This window comes from Neofelis nebulosa, chromosome 5 (genome assembly GCF_028018385.1).
Source record: "Neofelis nebulosa isolate mNeoNeb1 chromosome 5, mNeoNeb1.pri, whole genome shotgun sequence".
Taxonomy (NCBI): Eukaryota; Metazoa; Chordata; class Mammalia; order Carnivora; family Felidae; genus Neofelis; species Neofelis nebulosa.
In genome coordinates this window covers 93,700,076-93,721,656 of record NC_080786.1, presented here as the reverse complement: position 1 = coordinate 93,721,656, position 21,581 = coordinate 93,700,076, and the positions used below count along the sequence as shown (strand labels likewise).

Genomic DNA, 21,581 nt, shown 5'->3' with positions numbered 1-21,581 from the left:
CCATGATTTCACCTGAATCTTGCATTGCTTTTAACCGTGTGGTATCTCCTCTGGGATTCCCAGGATCTTCTTTCACTGGGAATCAATAGGTTACCCATTTCCTGGTATAGGGGCTTTGTAATGGTTGCTTACATATTCTGGCCTGTGATTTTCTTTATTCACTCTTGGTTTCGTCTTGTAAAATAAATCTAGTAAACCCTTGTAAACACACCATGTTTATTTCAAAAGTAATTTGAGAATGGGATATACTTATTTAGTAAAGACGTAAAGACAGGCAAATAATTTATCAAGTTTCCTGTCTTTTATCCTTAAAAGTTTCTCCCCCCCCCCCTTTTTTTTTCTGCAGGGGGTTACTAAATGTTTCCGTGTCCCTTGCAAGGAACAGAAACCCACTCAAAATAGGCCAAATAAAGTTTGGATTCTTCCAGTTAGACGGGCAATCTCACGTCTATTAATGGACAGGAAGCATAATATAGCCAGGACAAAGTAGAACCAAGACAGGGAAGGTCAGAACTAAGGTGTAGTGCCCTTCTGCTTGATTTCTTGGACCTATTTTTTTTTTAACTTTGTTTAGGTTGTCGGATTTAGCAAGTAAAAATACACGATGTGCAGTTAAATTTGCATTTGAGATAAATAACAAGTAATATTTTAGTCCCATGCAATATTTGGGATCTATTTATATAAAAAGTTATTCATTGCTTACGTGAAATTTAAATTTAACTGAGGATCCTGTATTTTATCTGGCAACTCTAACCCTGCTTTTTTCTGTGCATATATGTGGCCTTCTTCCATCTGACAGAAAGCCACTTGTTTATGGATTTCTTTTACTATGACAGGGACTGGGGTGGCAGTCTACATGGCCTCTTATCCTAAATAAAGCTCACCTGTGAGTCCTTGTGTATCTTAGCTGCAAATTGGAGAAATAAGATATGTTCTTGACCAGCCAATGAGTTGACTGGCTTGGGTCAGATTTCCATCCTGACAGAAAGAACTGCGGTGGGTAGGTGTTGTGGTCAGTGATACACACACATAAGCACCTTTCCAAGTTTTTTCACCCTTCACCCACCCACACCCCTCAAACCCAATGGCCTTTTCACCATAGTTAATTGTCTGCAAGGCTTTTGCTCCTCCAAGAAGCTTTGGGTGTCTTCATTAAATGTAATTTTTACTTCTCTGATCACTCTAGCAATTAAGGTTAATTCAGATACATTTGTAAAGTACTTTAGAGTTAACATCATTTTTTTATAGATCATACCTCATTTGTGTACCATTTTGCAGTTTCCTCAATTTTTGGCTAAATGTTTTGTATCTCAAATGTCTAAGTGACCACCATATGTTATCACTTTCCTGAATCTAAATTTGTTGATGGATTAGTAGCTACACTATTGCCCTGATAATTAAAGCCTTTTAAATATATGGTCCATTTAATTTTTCTAGCTTCCAAAAATGTTTTAAAATGCTTTCTAGGTTTATCATAAGCTCTTTCTTGCTATCTTTTCCCCCAGAATATGCAATTTATTATGCCTGATAAGAGGCCATGTAGACTGCCACCCCAGTCCCTGTCATAGTAAAAGAAATCCATAAACAAGTGGCTTTCTGTCAGATGGAAGAAGGACACATATATGCACAGAAAAAAGCAGGGTTAGAGTTGCCAGATAAAATACAGGATCCTCAGTTAAATTTAAAGTATATGCCTATACTTATGCTAAAAGTAATCATGATGTCTTGGGGTTTGAAACACTTCCTGTCTCTTATGATTACTTGGTGTGACAACTTCCTAGGCTTATTAGAACAGTTTCTACAAGATGGGTAAATTGGCTGAGGGGCTTTCTCATGATTTCCATGAGAAACTTTTCCCTGTAAAATTCATGGGCTTTTGATAATGTAAGGCCTGGGAGCCAGAAGAATTGGAGTTCACATTCTAACTGTTCCATCAGTAAGTGGCTAACTTCTTGAAGCTTCAGTTTCCTCACCTATAAAATGGAGGTCTAGTGCCTACCTCATTGGGTTTTTGTGAGGATTAAATGGAATATTGCACATAAAGCACTTAACACTCGTGTAAGAATAAGCAAGTGATGCCTGATGAGTGCCATTACCTCGGCATCTCAGGGGTCTTTCTATTGCCTTTGAGCAATGATTATGATCACAATTGTAGGGTATGTTACAGAATGTGTAGTCATAAATCACATAGTATTGTGTAATTATCTTCTATAGATGGCAGGAATGTTTCTATAGATCATGTCTTCATACTCCTTATAGGAATAAGAGGAGAATGGTTTATAATTTATTATTTAGAGTTAGGGGAAATGCAGGCTAAATTCACTTAAGATGAACAACACAGTTGGAACCATAGGCCCAGTGACATCTTTTAAATCACTTAAAAAAAGAATATGAATAGAAGTTTCCCTTTGTCCGATGCTATTCCCAATATATCAGACATGTTGAAGCTATAGCCTTCTTCCCTTTAAACAGGTGCATTCGTCCTGCCTTCAAATTCACTAGTCTGTAATTTTAGGCCATAAAATTTGGCCTTGTCATTCCTAAATCAGCCCAGTTTCCATCACCTTCTCAACTTGAGTCATAGAGGTGGATTTGGTGATGAAGCTAAAGAAGATAATATCTAAAGGTGATGATTCCCAAGTTTGTATCACAGGTCCAGACTTTATCCCAAACTGTAGATTTGTATATGAAATTGCCTACTTTATATCTCCACTTGGACACATAATAGATACCTAAGCATGCTTTCCTAATGTTCTCCCTACAAACTTGCTCCACCACAGGTTTTCCTGTATCAGTTGATACCAACCCCATACTTTGGCTGCTGAGGCCATCATGTTTCCTCTCTCTCTCTCTCTCACACCATTCCAACACATTAATAAGTCCCTTCTGTTCCACCGTAAAAATATATCTAGAATCCTGCCCTATTTCATCACTTCTGTTGCCACCACCATGGTGCAAACCAACATCATATCTCTTCTCTAGGCTTATTGCAGTAGCCTCCTAATAGGTCTCCCTGCCTCTTCCATTGCTTCCGTGAGGTCTGTTCTTCATGGGCAATCACAATGAACATTTTAAAATGTAAGTCAGATTTTATCGCTTCTTGGATCAAAATCTTGCAGTGGTTCCCCACTTTCCTCAGATTAAAGCCAAATTCTTTTCAGTGGCTCACAAAACTCCATGTGATGTAGGCCCTGGATAACTTCCGTGACCTTTTATCTATTATGTTTTCCCTCTCTCACTGTGTTTCAATCATGTTGGTCTCTTTGCTGTTCTCCAAACATGTTGGGCATGCCGCTGTCCTAGGGCATTTGCTGTAGCTGTTTTCTCTGCTTCAAACGCTCTTCCTTCAGATAACTGTATAGTTAACTCCCCACTTGCAAGTCTCCTTAAATGTCACCTTCTCAGTGAGGCCTGCCTTGACTACCATGTGTAAAATTGCAGCCCCATCTCCCTTAGCTGTTCTTTCCCCTCTTTTTTTTAGTAATACTTACTACCCTCTAACTCTAACGTATTATATAATATGCTAATTTGTTATGTTGTTATTATTATCTTTCTCTCTCATGAAGTCAGGGATCTTTATCTTTTTGTTGATGTGTTCCAAGCACCTTGAACATAGTAGTCAGTCAATAAATCTTTCTTGAAAGAAAGAGAGCTTGAGCCTCTTACAGCTTTTCAACCTTGGGGGGAATATTAAATGTCTGTATCCAGTATATCATTTTTGTTGGGTAACTGAGGAATTATTAGACTCTAGGAACTGACTCACATTATCTAAATTAAATTTAAAATAAATTACTTATAAATCACCATACCAGCATATTAGAAGAAATATGTTACCAAGTCATCTAGACTAGTTGGTCAGGGTATTTGTTTCTTAAGAGATGTGAACTTGGGAAATCAAGTCTGTTTCTGAATAGACTTGCTTATGAATTTAATGCCATACTGTTTAATTTTAAGGGATGGTACAATAAAGCTTGAATATGTCACTTTAAAGATATATCTAACAAGCACATACTTAAAATAATGGCAATCTTTTGTTGAACTTTGGAGAAAAATTTAGTCCTGTCATCAACATACTTACAGATTCAAGGAGTGAATTATAGCTGATTTTATTTATCTCTTGTTAGACAATGACATTACTTACTACATTTATCAGTTCTGAGGTACCATGTTGTGAAGAGTTTGTATCTTTCTTTTGTCCTAGGGGAAGTAGTGCCCAAATGTGTTATTTCTTTCACTTGCAGATGGGTGTAGTGAGTGTATACATGGTCTTTCATCTTAGACTATTTCCTGGCCTATCCAGTCCCAGAAAGTGGTTTGTTATAGGAGAGAAGATCGCATGTTTAAGCTCTGGTGCTTGAGAACTTATTAGGCCTTCTTTTTGCCTTCCATTTCTATAAACTGACTTTGGAATACATTGAAAAGAGATGAATCTAATATACTCTCACTGGTGGTAGAGTAACAGGGCTGTGAGTTGCTACAGATTTAGGCAGTATCAATTTTTATAATTTGTTTCCCAATTAAGTAATTACATTGTTTTGCCATTATTCTCAGCCCAGGAGTATGTTCTATTCCTTATACTACCTTATTGCTTATTTTGCAGACCCGTTGTTTATTGTGTCAAGTGAGAAAGACTACGCACAGGCAAATATCCAAGCTAACCTGATTCGAAACAGACTGGTAGGTCTAATTCATTCACTAAGGCAGCCTGATGAACTTGAACCATCTAGTTTTGCTAACTGCACTGATCAGATTAACTAGTCATCAGATCTCCAGTGGATTTTATATTCTGCAGGAATTACTTTGTCATGATTCCTAGGGGACAAGGCATCTTGATACTTGTGGCTCAGTGTGAATATTAATTAATAGTGAATAAAGGATTCATTATAACCTAATTTATTTCAGTGGGGAAAGTTACGTATGCCTGTGTTACAAGAATTCAAGTAGTACAAAAGCGTATATAGTGTGAAGTAAATTTTGACCCTCAGGCCCCTTCTCGTAGTCATCTATTATCAGTTTCTTGGGTATCTTTCTAGAGATAGTCTGTGCATATACAATATCTCTTCTTTCTATGCCACATTCACTGTTTTGTACCTTTAAAAAAAATTTACAATAATAAATAAAATGCTTTAGAAAATCTGATGGTAAAATTTTGTCCTTTTCTTCCCTACCTCCCTGTCTTAATATTAGAGAAAAGTTCCCAGGTTTAGAACCATGTTCAGTAACCTGATTCATTATCCAAGATATTCTCTGTATTGGAGCAAGGCAGACCCTGTCCCACCATTCATCCGTCAGGAATGGAAGAGACATGAGGAGAAACACAGAGAAGCCCTCTGGCACCTTGCCATGTAAGTGTCAGGTAGCTTCAGTTGCTACTCATGTTTTTAATGAATTTATTTTTCTTCTTAAAATTTTTTATTCTTCATTTTTTGAAAGCACAATTGTGATGTTATATCTAGGTTGATTGACCCCCAATTCTCTCTCTTAACCCCTCTACCTAGTTGGGGGGCCTGGGTGGCATAGTCAGTTAAGTGTCTGACTTCAGCTCAGGTCATGACCTCGCAGTTCATAGGTTTGAGCCCCGCGTTGGACTATGTGCTGACAGGTCAGAGCCTGGAGCCTACTTTGGATTCTGTGTCTGCCTCTCTCTGCCCCTTGCCTGCTCACACCCTGTCTCTCTCTCTCTCTCTCTCTCTCTCTCTCTCTCTCTCAAAGTAAATAGACATTGAAAAAAATATGTTAACCCCTCTACCCAAAACAAGCCTGATTCAGCGGCAATGGTTATAGGTTTATAGGTTAGTAGATATTCTCAGAACCTTGGAGTGAATATATATATTAAATAACAACTTGCCAGCAAAGGTAGAGGGGACTGAATTTGTTGTTTCTTTGATCTATCTTAGAAATTGCAACTATACCTTTCGGCTAGTATCTAAATATATATTTTTGGAGACTTACAGCCAAAGCACCTTCAGAGATAAGTCTCTTGAATTCTTTATTCTTTTAATTATTTGAGTCAAACTTAGTAAATTTTAAAAAGCTACCTTTCAGCATGGACATAAAAAATTGTCTCTTAAAACTCTGTTATTCCTATGTGCTATTAATTAAAAGTATGCATTTTTGTATGTGGGATAGCCTATATCTACTCTTTTCTTACTCTTACTTCCTCTTGTTGGTTCCTGGCTTCCTGGCTCAGGGAAAGTAATTACAGCAAAACCTTGGTTTGAGAGCATAATTCATTCTGGAAACATGCTTGTAATCCAAAGCACTTGTATATCAAAGCGAATTTCCCCATAAGAAATAATGGACACTCAGACGATTAGTTCCACAACCCAAAAATATTCATATAAAAATGATTACAATTCTGTAATATAATATAAAATCGTAAGGAAAATACAAAATATAAAGAAAAGTGAACAAATTAACCTGTACTTACCCTTGAAAACCTTCATGGCTGGTGTGAGGGAGACAAGAGAGAGGAGGGTTATTGTGTAGGATGACTTTCACTAATGGAATCACTGCTGTCTCTTGGCTCAGTGGAATCTTTTACTGCATGGGCACCATTGTATACACTCACATGGATATTGACTACAGTACAGTATTAATAAACTCTTTGTCATTTACTATATTTAATGTAACTGGCAATAAGGCAGGAAAGGAAAGTGTCTTATCTGCAGGCAACCTGACCTAGAATGAATCAAAGCATTCCTAGGCTTACTCTTGTATGGAAAAGCAAAGGACTGTCCATAGGTGCTTTGAACTTTTTTTTTTTTTTAACATTTTCAAGAGACTCAGTCTCTCTTTTCTTTTTTTTAAAAAAAATTTTTTTTTAACGTTTTATTTATTTTTGAGACAGTGAGAGACAGAGCATGAACAGGGGAGAGCCAGAGAGAGGGAGACACAGAATCTGAAACAGGCTCCAGGCTCTGAGCTGTCAGCACAGAGCCCGACGTGGGGCTCGAACTCATGGACCGAGAGATCATGACCTGAGCCGAAGTCGGCCGCCCAACCAACTGAGCCACCCAGGCGCCCCTGAACTTTTTTTTTTTAACGTTTATTTATTTTTGAGAGAGAAAGCGTGAGTGGGGGAGGGGCAGAGAGAGGGAGACACAGAATCTGAAGCAGGCTCCAGGCTCTGAGCTGTCAGCACAGAGCCTGATGCGGGGCTCGAACTCACAAACTGTGAGATCATGACCTGAGCTGAAGTCAGATGCTTAACCGACTTGAGCCACGCAGGTGCTACTGTCCACAGGTGTTTTGAAGTGACAAGAAAATACCAGTGTCAGTTGTGGGCACCTTCCAACATTCTGAAAAATCACTGATTTCTGCCAAACACCATGGCCTGAGACTGAACAGCTGAGCATGGAAGACGATCACCCACAGCCCTGCAGTGAGAGAGAGAGAGAGAGAGAGAAGAACCATTGGCTCAGTTGTGATCATGTGACATTTGTCATCTGGTACCTCTTGTATTGCAAGACATTGCTCATTTATCAAGTAAAATTTGTTAGAAATGTTTGCTTGTCTTACAGAACACTCACAGAACAAGTTACTCACAATCTAAGGTTTTACTGTATTATCTAGTCTGAGATGTAGGTCAGTCAGATGCATGTTAGAGAAGACTTTGCTCAGTCTCAGATACCCTGTGTATCTCCGACTTTATAGACATAAAAATATGAAATAGAAATGTTTGGAAATGACATGTTAGACTTTAATAATGTTCTCCTGCTTCATTTTAGAACAGATACATCTTTTCAGATGGCCAAAGAGGTTTATGCAGATCCTGAAGTAACTGGAAAGAATCGCTATAAATACTTTGAAAGGTAAAAAGTAATTACTAATGAAAATGAGCCCTGGTATTTTTAGAGAATGTCTTTATGATAATGATACCAGCTGTCACTTCTGAGTGCATGCAGTGTGCCAGGCACCAATTTAAGTGCTTGATATATATAATCAATTTTTACAACAGAAATATAGGATAAGATATATTATTCCCCATTTATCAGTAAGGAAGCTGAGACCAAGACAGGAGAAGTAAATTGCTTGAAGTCTCTTAAGTTAGTAAGTGGCAGATCTGGGATTTCCAGCTAAATCTGCCTGACTTCAGAGCAGGCTGTATTTATTAGCTGTAAATAGGAACGTATATTTGAGAACAAAATGAAGTCATCAAATCAAGTGAGATGCAGGAGAGACACCATGACAGTCATAGTACATGGGCAGTTGTTATAAGTGGACATGTAGGTGACGTTTGCTATCTGTTGTGTGAATGTTGCCAAAACCAACGTGGTTGAAGGTTTCACTTCATTTGTGATTAATACTCACGTGATAACCATATAGTCAAATTAAAATGAGGATCTCCCTATAGGTTTTATGTGGTTAGAAAAATAATCTTGTGTCCATCAACTGATGAATGGATAAAGAAATTGTGGTTTATATACACAATGGAGTACTACGTGGCAATGAGAAAGAATGAAATATGGCCCTTTGTAGCAACGTGGATGGAACTGGAGAGTGTGATGCTAAGTGAAATAAGCCATACAGAGAAAGACAGATACCATATGTTTTCACTCTTATGTGGATCCTGAGAAACAACAGAAACCCATGGGGGAGGGGAAGGAAAAAAAAAAAAAAAGAGGTTAGAGTGGGAGAGAGCCAAAGCATAAGAGACTGTTAAAAACTGAGAACAAACTGAGGGTTGATGGGGGGTGGGAGGGAGGGCAGGGTGGGTGATGGGTATTGAGGAGGGCACCTTTTGGGATGAGCACTGGGTGTTGTATGGAAACCAATTTGACAATAAACTTCATATATTGAAAAAAAAAAGAAAAAGAAAAATAATCTTAATATACATAAGCTTCCTTGGAGAAAGTAAATTTGTAATCTGCATTGTTATTTGTGAGCATCCTCCTTATGGAAGTTATGTGATGCTGATTTTCCAGAGAAATGTTACATTTTTAACATGGTATACTCAATTTCTAGACTTTCTGGGGGTACTTTTTAAAACTAAATCACTGGGAATTTCAGAATGTCTCAGGGAAGTGGGATCTAATGACCAATTGAAGTCCAGGTAGAAGGCACCACTTCTGAAAGTGTGGCTTCTTTACCATCTTCAGAGAAAACATCAGAATGTTTATTAAAAATGCAGATTCATTAGCTCTACTTTAAATGTACTGAGTCTCCTGGGCTAGACCTGGTAATTTGCATTTTAAACAAAAATCTCCCCACGCCCAGTGATTTTGTGTTTTCCCAGGTTTGTGGATTACAGATTTATGGGATATTCAAGCTCACTGATTTTAAGGGACGAATCTGAGAGTTGGAATAAGGCACAGAGAGCACACAATGCATAAGTCCCACATGTTTGTGTTCTTTCTCCCGCCAGGCCTTTCCTTCCATTTCATCAACAGATGCCACTTAATGTCGTTTTTGCAGTAACCAAGTAAGTAGCCATTATTTTAAAACTTTTTTTCTAGTTTATTTGCTGTTTGTTCCCATGCTTATTTCCAGAAGATAGTTCTCTAGATCAATATTTTTCAAATTCTGGATCACAAATCATTTGAAAGTCATGAAATATTTTAGTGGGTGATGAACAGCATTTTAGAAAACAAAATTGAATAGAAAATAACCAAAAGCATCAGGGTAAATTGCTTTTTTGCTTATAACTTTTGTTTTGGATAGATACATACATACATTCGTATGTAATGGTTATGATGTAAAATGTATTTCTTCTTATTATGAGTTATGGTAAAAATAAAAGTTTAAATATCCTTTTTACTTACCTGAAACACACACTTATTTGGTAACAGTTCTTCAACATTTTATCAAGAAAAGGAATCAGTCATGAAATAGGTTTTGAATACTGGAACTTCATAATTTAATAATCATCTAAGCTATACAAGTTAATTTAACATACAAAGATCAGGGGCGCCTGGGTGGCTCAGTTGGTTGAGCATCCGACTTCAGCTCAGGTCATGATCTCAAGGTTCCCGAGTTCGAGCCCTGTGTTGGGATCTGTGCTGACAGCTCAGAGCCTGGAGGCTGCTTTGGATCCTGTGTATCCCTCTCTCTGTGCCCCTCCCCTACTCATGCTCTATCTGTCTCTGTCTCTCAAAAATAAAAAATAAAAATGTTTAATATGCAAAGATCAATAAAACATGGTTTCTGTCCCAAAGAGGATTGGACCAAGGTAAGAGAGAAGTAAAGGATAAGAGCCGAATCTGGGATTAATGTCCAGTTTCCTAGTCTTTTGTTTTAGGGCTATACTGTTTTTGCTATTACTGTTTCCTGTGTCAGTATAACTTAATGTTTGTCTGAGAGAAAAAAATGAAATGATCAGGAAAAGAAACCTTTTTTAAGGTCTCAGATTTCTGAATCGAAACTTAGATAGGGCTTGCCTTTCAAACAAGCATTTAAAGGATATGGTTACCCCTTATTATATAGCATTTTATGAATAGAATATATGTTATCAAATGTCTGTAATCCTTAAGATAAATGCCAGTTATGATCCCAATTCTCCTTTGATTTTTTTAAGACTGCATGGATACCTATGGCTCTTACATAGATGGAAAATAGATTTCTTTCTTTCCCCCTTGACAGAGCAACTTTGTGTGGTTCATTTTACCCAAGGACAGCTGCAGACTTGTTTTTAGTGAAATGTTTTATATGAGCAAAGGGAGAGATATGAGACCAGTAGATCCCTAAAGATACCTTTGATAATACTTTAAATGTAGGCTCACTGGATCATCTACTTTGGAGGTCATAATTACATCAGGTTTAAAAGTTGTTCATTTAATTATGGGGAGTTCTGAGGTCTACAGTCATGAACACTGGGCCTTTTCACTTCTTTTCTAAATTAACTGTGACATGAGGGATTTCCTATAACAAACTTTGACAGTTGACATCTTAGATAATCTCTGTCCTTCTTAGAAGTTTTTAAAGAATCAATCAGTATCCCTGAATGAAGTCAGCTCTGGAATTCTGGCCGTGATGAATTTCTGAGCAGTGAGGATAATTCCACCTTATGTTAGCAGGGATGGACTTGTCTGGGGACCAGCTGGCCTTCTCCAGCCATACCCTTTTCATGTTTAGCTGTTGGAGTCTTTACTTACTCATTCTATGAAGCTAGTATTACCTTGATTCCAAAACCAGACAAAGACCCCACTAAAAAGGAGAACTATTGGCCAATATCCCTGGTGAACGTGGACGCAGAAATTCTCAACAAGATACTAGCAAATCAAATTCAACAGTATATTAAAAGAATTATTCACCATGATCAAATGGGATTCATTCCTGGGCTGCAGGGCTCGTTCAATATTCACAAATCAATCAATGTGACACACCACATTAATAGAAGAAAGGATAAGAACCATGTGATCTTGTCAATAGATGTAGAGAAAGCACTTGACAAAATATAGCATCCTCTCTTAATAAAAACCCTCAAGTAAGTTGGGATAAAAGGAACATACCTTAATGTCATAAAAGCCATATACAAAGGGCCCATAGCTAATATCATCCTCAGTGGGGAAAAACTGAGTGCTTTACCCCTGAAGTCAGGAACATGACAGAGATGTCCATTCTCACCACTGTTGTTCAACATAGTGTTGGAAATCCTGGCCTCAGCAATCAGACAACAACACAAAATAAAAAGCATCTGAATTGGTAAAGAAGTCAAATTTGCACTCTTCGCAGATGACATGATACTCTACATGGAAAACCTGACTTGACCAAAAAACTGCTAGAGCTGATATATGAACTCAGCAAAGTTGCAGGATGTAAAATCAATGTACAGACATCAGTTGCATTTCTATACACCAATAATGAAGTAACAGAAAGAGATATCAAGGAATCGATCCCATTTATAATTGTACCAAGAACCATAAAATACCTAGGAACAAACCTAACCAAAGATGTAAAAGACCTGTATGCTAAAAACTGTAGAAAGTTTATAAAGAAATTGAAGAAGACATAAAGAAATGGAAAAACACTCTATGCTCATGGATTAGAAAAACAAATATTGTTAAAACGTTGATACTATCCAAAGCAATCTACACATTCAGTGGAATCCCTATCAAAATTGTACCAGCATTCTTCACAGGGCCAGAACAATCCTAAAATGTGTTTGGAACCACAGAAGACCCTGAATAGCCAAAGTAATGTTGAAAAAGAAAACCAAAGCTGGAGGTATTACAATCCCAGACTTTTGCCTGTATTACAAAGCTGTAATCATCAAGACAGTATGGTGTTGGCACCAAAACAGACACATAGATAAATGGAATAGAATAGAGAACCCAGAAATGGACCCATAAGTATATGGCCAACTAATCTTTGACAAAGCAGGAAGGAGTATCCAATGGAAAAAAGACAGTCTCTTTAGCAAATGGAGCTGGGAAAACTGGACAGCAACATGCAGAAGAATGAAACTGGCCCACTTTCTTACACCATACACAAAAGTAAATTCAAAACGGATGAAAGACCTAAATGTGAGACAGGAAACCATCAAAATCCTAGAGGAGAAAACAGGCAGTAAGCTCTTTGACATTGGTCATAGCACCTTCTTACTGGGCAAGGGAAACAAAAGTAAAAATAAACTAATGAGACTTCATCAAGGTAAAAAGGCTCTGCATAGTGACGGAAGCTATAAAACTAAAAAGGCAACCAATGGAATGGTAGAAGATATTTGCAAATGACGTATCGGATAAAGGGTTAGTATCCAAAATCTAAAAAGAACTTAATAAACTCAACACCCAAAAAACAATCCAGTGAAGAAATGGGCAGAAGACATGAATAGATACTTTTTCAAAGAAGAAATCAAGATAGCAAACACACATGAAAAGATGCTCAACAGTGCTCATCATCAGGGAAATACAAATCAAAACCACAGTGAGATACCACCTCACATCGGTCAGAATGGCTAAAATTAACAAATCAGGAAACAACAGATGCTGGTGAGGATGTGGAGAAAAAGGAACCCTCTTGCATTGTTGGTGGGAATGATACTCTACATGGAAAATCTGACACTACCAAAAAACTGCTAGAGCTGATACAGTGGTGCAGCCACTCTGGAAAACAGTGTGGAGGTTCCTCAAAAAATTAAAGAGAACTGCCCTACGACCCAGCAATTGCACCACTAGGAATTTATCCAAAGAATACAAAAATGCTGATTCGGAGGGGCACATGGACCCCAATGTTTATAGCAGTGCTATCAGCAATAGTCAAATTATGGAAAGAGCCCAAATGTGTATCAACTGATGAATGGATTAAGAAGATGTGGTGTATATACATGTGTGTGTGTGTGTGTGTGTGTGTGTGTGTGTGTGTATATATATATATATATATATATATATATATATATAATGGAATACTTTTTGGTGATGAAAAAGAATGAAATCTTGCCATTTGCAACAATGTGGATGGAACTAGAGGATGTTATGCTAAGTGAAATAAACCAGTCAGAGAAAGACGGATATCATATTGTTTCACTCATATGTGGAATTTGGGAGGCCTTAACAGATGAACATAGGGGAAGGGAAGGAAAAATAAGATAAAAAGAGAGAGGGAGGCAAACCATAAGAGACTCTTAAATACAGAGAACAAACTGAGGGTTGATGGGGGAGAGGCGGTTAAATGGGTGACGGGCATTAAGGAGGACACTTTTTGCGATGAGCACTGGGTGTCATATGTAAGAGATGAATCACTGGGTTCTACTCCTGAAGCCAAGACTACACAGTACGTTAACTGATCTGAGAATAATAAAATAAAAATTTTAAAAAGAAAATAAAGATGGTTACTATGAAAAAAAGATAATAAGGGAATACTATGAATAACTCTATGCTTGCAAATTTGATAACCTAGATGAAAAGCTAATCACTTGAAAGACACAACTTGTCAAAACTCACACAAGAGGAAATTGGCAATGTAAATAGACCTGTATCAAAGAAATCGAATCAATAAGTACTAACATTCCAAAACATAAAGCACCAGAACCAGATGGAGCTACTGGTGAATTCTACCAAACACTTAAGAAATGATACCATTGTCTGCAATCTCTTTAGATAATAGAAGCAGAGAGAATACTTTCTAACTTTATGCGGTCAGCATTATTCAAATGCCAAAATCAGACAAAGACATTAAAAGAAAGCTACAGACCATTATCTCTCATGAACATAGGCACAGATATCCTCAACCAAATGTTAGCAAATGACCAAGCACTATGACCATGTAAGATTGTCCAGATTTGCAAAGCTGGTTCAGCATTTGGAAATCAATTAGTGTCATCTGTCATATCAACAAGCTGAACAAGAAAAATCACATGACCAAATTGATAGAGGTAGGAAAAGTATTTGAAATACCCAGTGCCCATTCATGATAAAAGCTGAGTAAACTAGGAATAGAGGGAAACATCCTCAACTTGATAAAGAACATGTACAAAAAAACTACAACATACTTAATGGTGAGAAATTTGGAGCTTTTCCACTAAGATCAGGAACAAGGCAGGGATGGCCCCTCTCACCCCTCCTTTTCAACATCATAGAAGTCCTAGCTAATGCAGTAAGATAAGAAAAGGAAATAAAAGTTATACAGATTGGGAAAGAAGAAATCTCTTTGTTAGCAGATGCCATGTTCATCTATGTAGACAATCAGAAAGAAAGGGCTAAAAAAACCTAGAACTAATAAGTGATTATAGTAAGGCTGTAGGATACAAGGTTCATATACAGAAGTCAATTCCTTTCTATATATCACCAATGAACAAGTGGGATTTAAAATTAAAAATACAAAACCATTTACACTACTATAAAAAATGGGATATTTAGGTATAAACTAAACAAGATATATACAAGATCTATATGGGGAACACTGAAACTTCGATAAAGAAATAAAAGAATAAATAAATGGAGAGGTATTCCATGTTCATGGATGAGAAGACTCAATATTGTCAAGATGTTTGGTTTTCCCAACCTGATTTATAGATTTAATGTAATCTCAATCAAAATCCCTGAAAGCTATTTTATGGATTTCAACAAACTGATTTTAGAACTTATATGAAGAGGCAAAAGCCCCAGAATAGCCAACACAATATTGAAGGAGAAGAACAAAGTTGGAGGACTGACACTACCTGACATCAAGACCTACTATTAAGCCATAGTAATCAAGACAGAGTGGTATTGGGGAAAGAATAGACAAAAAGATCAGTGAACTAGAACAGAGAGCCAGATATAGCCCACATAAATATAATCAACTAATCTTTGACAAAAAGAACAAAGGCAATCTAATGGAGTAAAGGTAGTCTTTTCAACAAATGGTGCTGGGACAACTGGACATCCACATGCAAAAAAAACAAAATAACAAAAAGGAATCCAGACACAGAACTTACACCCTTCACAAAAATTAATTCAAAATGGATCACAGATCTCAATGTAGAATGCAAAACTGTAAAACTTTTAGAAGATAACATAGGAAAAATCCTAGATGACTTTGGGTACAGCAATGACTTTTTAGCTATAACACCAAAGGTACAATCCTTTTAAGAAATGATGGAGGGTTGCCCAGGTGGGTCAGTCAGTTAAGTGTCCTACTTTGGCTCAGGCCATGATCTCACAGTTCATGAGTTCAAGCCCCACATCAGGCTCTCTACTGTCAGTGCAGAGCCTGCTTTGGATCCTCTGTCTCCCTCTCTTTCTGCCCCTACTTCACTTGCATGCACATTCTCTCTCTTTCAAAAATAAACATTAAAAATTAAAAAAAAAAGAAATGATGGATAATCTGGACTTCATTAATTAAAAACCTCTGGTTTTTTGAGCTATGATGGCAGAGTAGTAGGAGGACCCTGGGCTTGACTCTTCCTTGAACATAGATAAATATCAAATCATTCTGAACACCCGAGAAATCTGAGGACTGGCAGAACAAACTGCACAACTAGAGAGAGAAAAGAAGTCACATCATGGAAGGTAGCAGGTGCAGAGATGTGATTTGGGGGAGAAAAGGATTGTGGAGGGGAGGGAGCCTTGATCATGGAGAGAGGTGAGAGAAAGAGAGTGAGTGTTGCATAAGGGATTCCACAAGGAAAACATTTCCGCAAAGCCATTGACTGTGGAAATGAAAAGGGCTGATTATCATAGTTTTTATAACCAGTAGAGTTCAAAGACTGAAGTTTTAGAGTTTCCTGCCATGGCTGATATGGAATCTGGCAGGTGAGGCAGTGCTCCTGGGGAGAAGGAGGGAGGAGAGCCTGGAAGCAGACTGTGCGAACTGAGGATTCCCTCAGACACACTGGGAGAGGTGGTTCCCCCTTCTTGGAGTGCATCTGGGAGAAGTGGCATTGCCTCTCTGGTGACAAAAGAACCAGCAGGTGCCATTATGCTCCCCTGCCCATAAGCATAGGCACAGGGACACCGGCTGCAGGCAGCTGACCTGGACACTGGCTTTTTGCTGCACTTTATTCCAAACTCCAAGTTCCTATGTGTTGGTGCACCTGCTCTTCAGGGACAAACCTGCACCAGCCCCAGTGTGACAAGACCCACCCCTAGAGGACCAGCATGGGTCTGTACCATGCCATGTCCCTAAAGTTTGGAGTTTTAAAACTCAATTGGCCTGCCTGGGATAAAACCCAGGTACACTGCACTGCTGGGTGGGCAGATGACTTGGACAGACAGGGTGAAGGCAAGGATCTGAGGGACACCTGAGACACATGAGGGGAGATTGTTCCCTCTTCTGTGATGGCTTCCCAGAGACCAGTGGGTGTGAACTCCCACTCCAGGATGAGGGAGAGGGCTGGCACCATTTCCCTTCCCTGCTCCTCAGCATAAACTAACTTCAGTAAGCAACACAGCACCAATAGTGGTGGCCTAAAACACTTATACCAAGCCCCGCCTTGCTGCACTCTGCAGGTGCTTCTTTACTAGGGGAAATGTTTTTGAGAATCAGAGCAGGAGGACCCTCCCACCCAAAGACCAGCACAAACCCCTCACATGCACCAAATCTACTGATCATAGAGTGCTGCAAAGCTTCACTACTAGTGTAAATAACATCAGGTCTCTCTTAACAAACAGACCAGAGCACACCTAGTTAAAACTTGCCACACTCTGGCCAAAGTCCAAATACTTCCCACTATAGGCAAGGAGAAACTCTATAGAGGACTGACCTGAGAGAAAGAGCAGCCAAAAGACAGAAGCAGAAAGCACACAGCATACACCAGAGACACTTTCTGAAGTGCCAGGTCCTGGACAGTATGTGACCTCTGCTTCATAAAGCCATTACTCTCAGGAGCAGAAAATATAACAGGCTTTCCTAACAGAGACTTAGACAAAATGCCAAAATGGAAGAATTCATCCCAAAAGAAAGAACGAGAAAAGGTCATGGCCAGGGATCTAATCAAAACAGATATAAGTAATATACCTGATCTAGACTTTAAAACAACAATCATAAGGATACTAGCTGGGCTTTAGAAAAGCATAAAGACATCAGAGAGTCTATTACCACAGAGGTTGAAAGACCTAAAAACTAGTCAGGTCAAGATAAAAACTGCTATAACCAAGATGCAAAACTGACTTGATGTATTGACAACAAGGATGGATGAAGCAGAGGAATGAATCAGTGATATAGACGACAATATTATGGAAAATAATAAAGCTGAAAAGAAGAGGGAAAGAAAAGTATTGGATCATGAAAGTAGGCTTAGGGAACTTAGCAACTCCATAAAGCATAATAACGTTCATATCATAAAGAGTCCCAGAAGAAGAAGAGAGGGAAAAAGGAGGAGAAAGTCTGTTTGAGGAAATTACAGCTGAAAACATCCCTCATCTAGGGAAGGAAACAGACCTCCAAATCTAGGGGCCACAGAGAACTGCCATCAAAATCAAGAAAAGCAGGCCAGCACCAAGACATATTGTAGTAAAATTTACAAAATACAGAGATGAGGGGGGAAAAAAAACAAAACTAGGGTACTTGGAGACAATGTAATATATTATTCATCACTAAAAAGAAATGAGCTTTCAAGACATGAAAAGAAATGAAAAAGAAATCTTAAATACATATCAGTGGTGAAAGAAGCCAATCAGGAAAGGCTATATACTGTATGATTTCAACTGTGTGACATTCTGGAAAAGGCAAAACTATGGAGATTATAAAAGGATCATTTATTGTCAGGGGGTTGAGGGGCATGGATGAATAGAAGGAGCACAGAAGATTTTTAGGGTGGGGAAAATGCTCTGTATGATCCTATAATGGTGGATACATGTTATATATGTATACATATATACATAAGGATTTGTCCAACCCATAGAATGTATAACACCAAAGAGTGAACTCTAATGTACACTGTAGGATGATTATGATGTGTAAATTTAGGTTCCTTAGTTGTTTTTTTTTTTTTTATGTTTATTCATTTTTGAGAGCGAGTGAGAGGAGGCAGAGCACCAGTGGGGGAGGGTCAGAGAGAGAGGGAGAAGAATCCAAAGCAGGCTCTAGGCTCTGAGTTGCCAGCACAGATCCTGATGCAGGGCTCGAACTCATGAACTGTGAGATCATGACCTGAGCAAAAGTCAGAAGCCCAACCGACTGAACCATCTAGGTGCCCCTGAAAAAATTAAGTCTAAGTTTACAGAATTACAGAACAGGATTTGCTACTTTGTGAAACCCCTCTTTGTGTTTAGTTTCATTGGGCTGGAAGGGAAAATCTAGAAGACTACAGGTATGGCAGATAGTCCGTGCTCCTGGTGCCTATGTGGTAGTTAGGAAAGAAACTGTATTAAGTTATTATAGGACTTCTGTCAAAGTAGCATTCCCCCTTTGCATCCTCTCCTTTGACCCACCTACAAAGGTCTTAAGTCACCATAAAGCTTAGTCGGAAGGATTCATGAATTTTATTTGTTGTTGTTGTTGTGTATTCATTTATTTTGAGAGAGAGAGAGAGAGAGAGAGAGAGAGAGCGTGCTAGTGGGGGAGGGGCAGAGAGAGGGAGAGAGAGAACCCCAAACTGGCTCTGTGCTGTCACAAACCCTGAGATCATGACCTCAGCCAAGATCAGGAGTTGGACGCTTAACTGACTGAGCCACCCAGGTGTCCCTCATTAGGTCTTATCCTAGCATACTTGATCAGATGGCTCAAATATGTAATTTTTAATTCAGAAAACAATTTATTCTTTTGATTCAAACTAATGGTATTATATAATAATATGCATAAGATCTGGGATGATATAAACCTGATTTGAAGTTATTTCCTCAACAAGAATTTTTATAGTAGAATAATTTCTGCTGAAAACGTAAGAAATTATAAACACTTAAATTATCTACATATTTTAGAAATTCATAGCAGCTGCTAAAAAAATTATTTCCATACCATTAGAATTCAGCATTAATAACAAATTAAAGTACTATTTAAAAAAAAAGTACTATTTCATTACAGGTTGAACCTCCAAATAGGTACTTCTTTCTAGCTCATTTGAAATGCATTTTTTAAGAGCTAAGCTGTATATGTTTTGCTTATATATAAACACCTCTCATTACCTTTGACTGTTTTTTAAAATGGAAATTCCTCTTTTTTGCTGTTACAGTTTTTTGTTTATGTAATTTAACTAATTCTTTTACCAACTAGAAAACATATTCTTTTAAATGGAAATAGCTATGTTGTTTTTTTCCTCATTTTAATAGTAATACGTGTCCAGGTTAAAAAAAAAAAAGAATTTAGAAAACTATAAATATGAAAAAAATCTGTAATCCTATCCAGAAATAATTGTTACTTTATTGTATATCCATCTAGGCATTTTCTATGCACAAAACACAGGTTTTAAATAAAAATAATGTACTCCTGTTGTACATATTGCTTCATAGTGCCCTTTTTTTTCTATTTTACATTGAATCATGGACATTTTTGTATGTTCATAAATACAGATTTCATTGTTACTTTTAATAGCTGCATAAATTTCATTATAAGCATGCCATATTTTTTGAAGTAGTTTTTCTATTCATGGTGATCATTTAAGTTTGATTTTTCTTGAAAAAGACCCACATGAATAGATTAGAAAGATTTCCATGAAGTATGGTTTAGTTAAAAAAGCAACATGCAAAAAGGTATTCATAATAAGATTCCATGTTAGCAAAACAATAAAATAACACTCTACATGTGTGTATTTGTGTGAGTGTAGAAGAATAAGAGTGGGTAAAAATACAGCAAGATTCAAGGATAATTCAAGAATATATTCTAGATCTAGGATATACAGAGAGGGTACTACTGTGGGTGTTAGGGAGGAAAAGATATTGAGGGAAGCTAACTCAAAAGTAAAGGAAAAAAGCACTGCACTAAAACATTAAAGCATATGTACTATCATATGTTTTGTTACAAAAATTATGTATAAGAGTAGGCATATGTTTAAATGAATCAACTAAAAATTTTTTTCTGTACTTAAAAAGAGCCAGATCAGGTCATGATCTCATGCTTCCTGAGACTGAGCCCTGCATCAAGCTCCATGCTGACACCACAGAGCCTGCTTGGGATTCTCTCTCTCTGCCCCTCCTCTGCTTGCTCATGTGCTCACTCTCTGTCTCTCAAAATAAATAACTAAACCAAAAAATAAATTAAAAAGCCAGAATAAAAAAATAAGATGAAAATAATGGATCCAAGGTTGATGCCTAATAACCTCAGTTGTAACCATTTTTTAATTGGCTATTAAAAAAAGAGTTTGTAATTTTTTACTCTTACACGTGAGACTTTATGAACATATTTGTATTTATCTCTGTACACTTGTCCAGTTATTTTCTAGAATAAATTCCTAGGAGTGCAGTTGCTGGGACAAAGGGTTGTTTTTTTTTTTTTCTTTTTAAGTTTATTTTGAGAGAGAGAGGGAGAGTACAAGCTGGTGAGGGGCAGAGAGAGACGGAGAGAGAGAATCCCAAGCTTGAGCTCATGTGGGGCTCAAACTCCTGAACCGCAAAATCACAACCTGAACCAAAACTGAGTCAGATGCTTAACTGACTGAGCCACCCACATGCCCCCAAAAGGGTATTTTTAAAGGTTGGATAAGATAACCTGTCAGATAAAGGTTAGATCGATAAGTTACCTTCTAGTTAGGTTGTGTCTATTTGTATTTCAGTCAACAGTTTATGAGAATGCCTGTTTCTTCACAACTTTGTCAATGCTAGGTATTTTCAGTCTTCTCAGTCTTTGCTTATGTGATGTAATAAAATATCATCTTGCTGTTTTACTTTATTTTTCTTTGATTACTAGTTATATTCATTGATTTTTCATGTGTTAGAAGTTTTACTTTTTGTTTTGTGAATTGTCCTTTACCCATTTTTTCTTTTGGTATTTGACTGTCATTGATTTCTAAGGACTTTTTGTGTAGAAAGGCTATTTAACTTTTATCATATATGTTGTAAAACGTATTCCTAAGTGTGCCATTCATATTTTAAATTTGTTTATGACATTTTGAGGTGTAGAAGTTTCAACTTAACCTTAATTCTATTGATCACTTCCTTTTATAGTCTCTGGCTTTTGAGCCATGCTGAGAAACACTTTCACTCAAAGATGGTATATTTACTCATGTTTCCTATTACTTTTATAGTCTCGTTTTTACATTAAATGCTTTAAAATATCTGGAATTAATT

The 21,581-nt window shown here is 37.5% G+C and overlaps 1 protein-coding gene across 9 annotated transcripts in view; it reads left to right on the top strand.

The window, feature by feature from the left end:
- Nucleotides 1–21,581, top strand: part of CFAP91 (cilia and flagella associated protein 91) — an 86,591-nt gene that overhangs the window by 981 nt on the left and 64,029 nt on the right. For 6 of the 9 annotated variants that reach the window (XR_009262157.1, XR_009262156.1, XM_058731285.1 and 3 more), the window contains exons 2-5: nt 4,601–4,677; nt 5,188–5,345; nt 7,731–7,814; nt 9,368–9,424. Coding sequence is in view for 7 of the 9 variants with exons in the window: in XM_058731285.1 (XP_058587268.1) it covers nt 4,601–4,677; nt 5,188–5,345; nt 7,731–7,814; nt 9,368–9,424 (376 nt within the window). In the remaining 2 variants the exon portion in view is untranslated. The remainder of the gene's footprint in view (nt 1–4,600; nt 4,678–5,187; nt 5,346–7,730; nt 7,815–9,367; nt 9,425–21,581) is intronic. The other 3 variants (XM_058731289.1, XM_058731290.1, XM_058731288.1) reach the window with 2 other exon arrangements.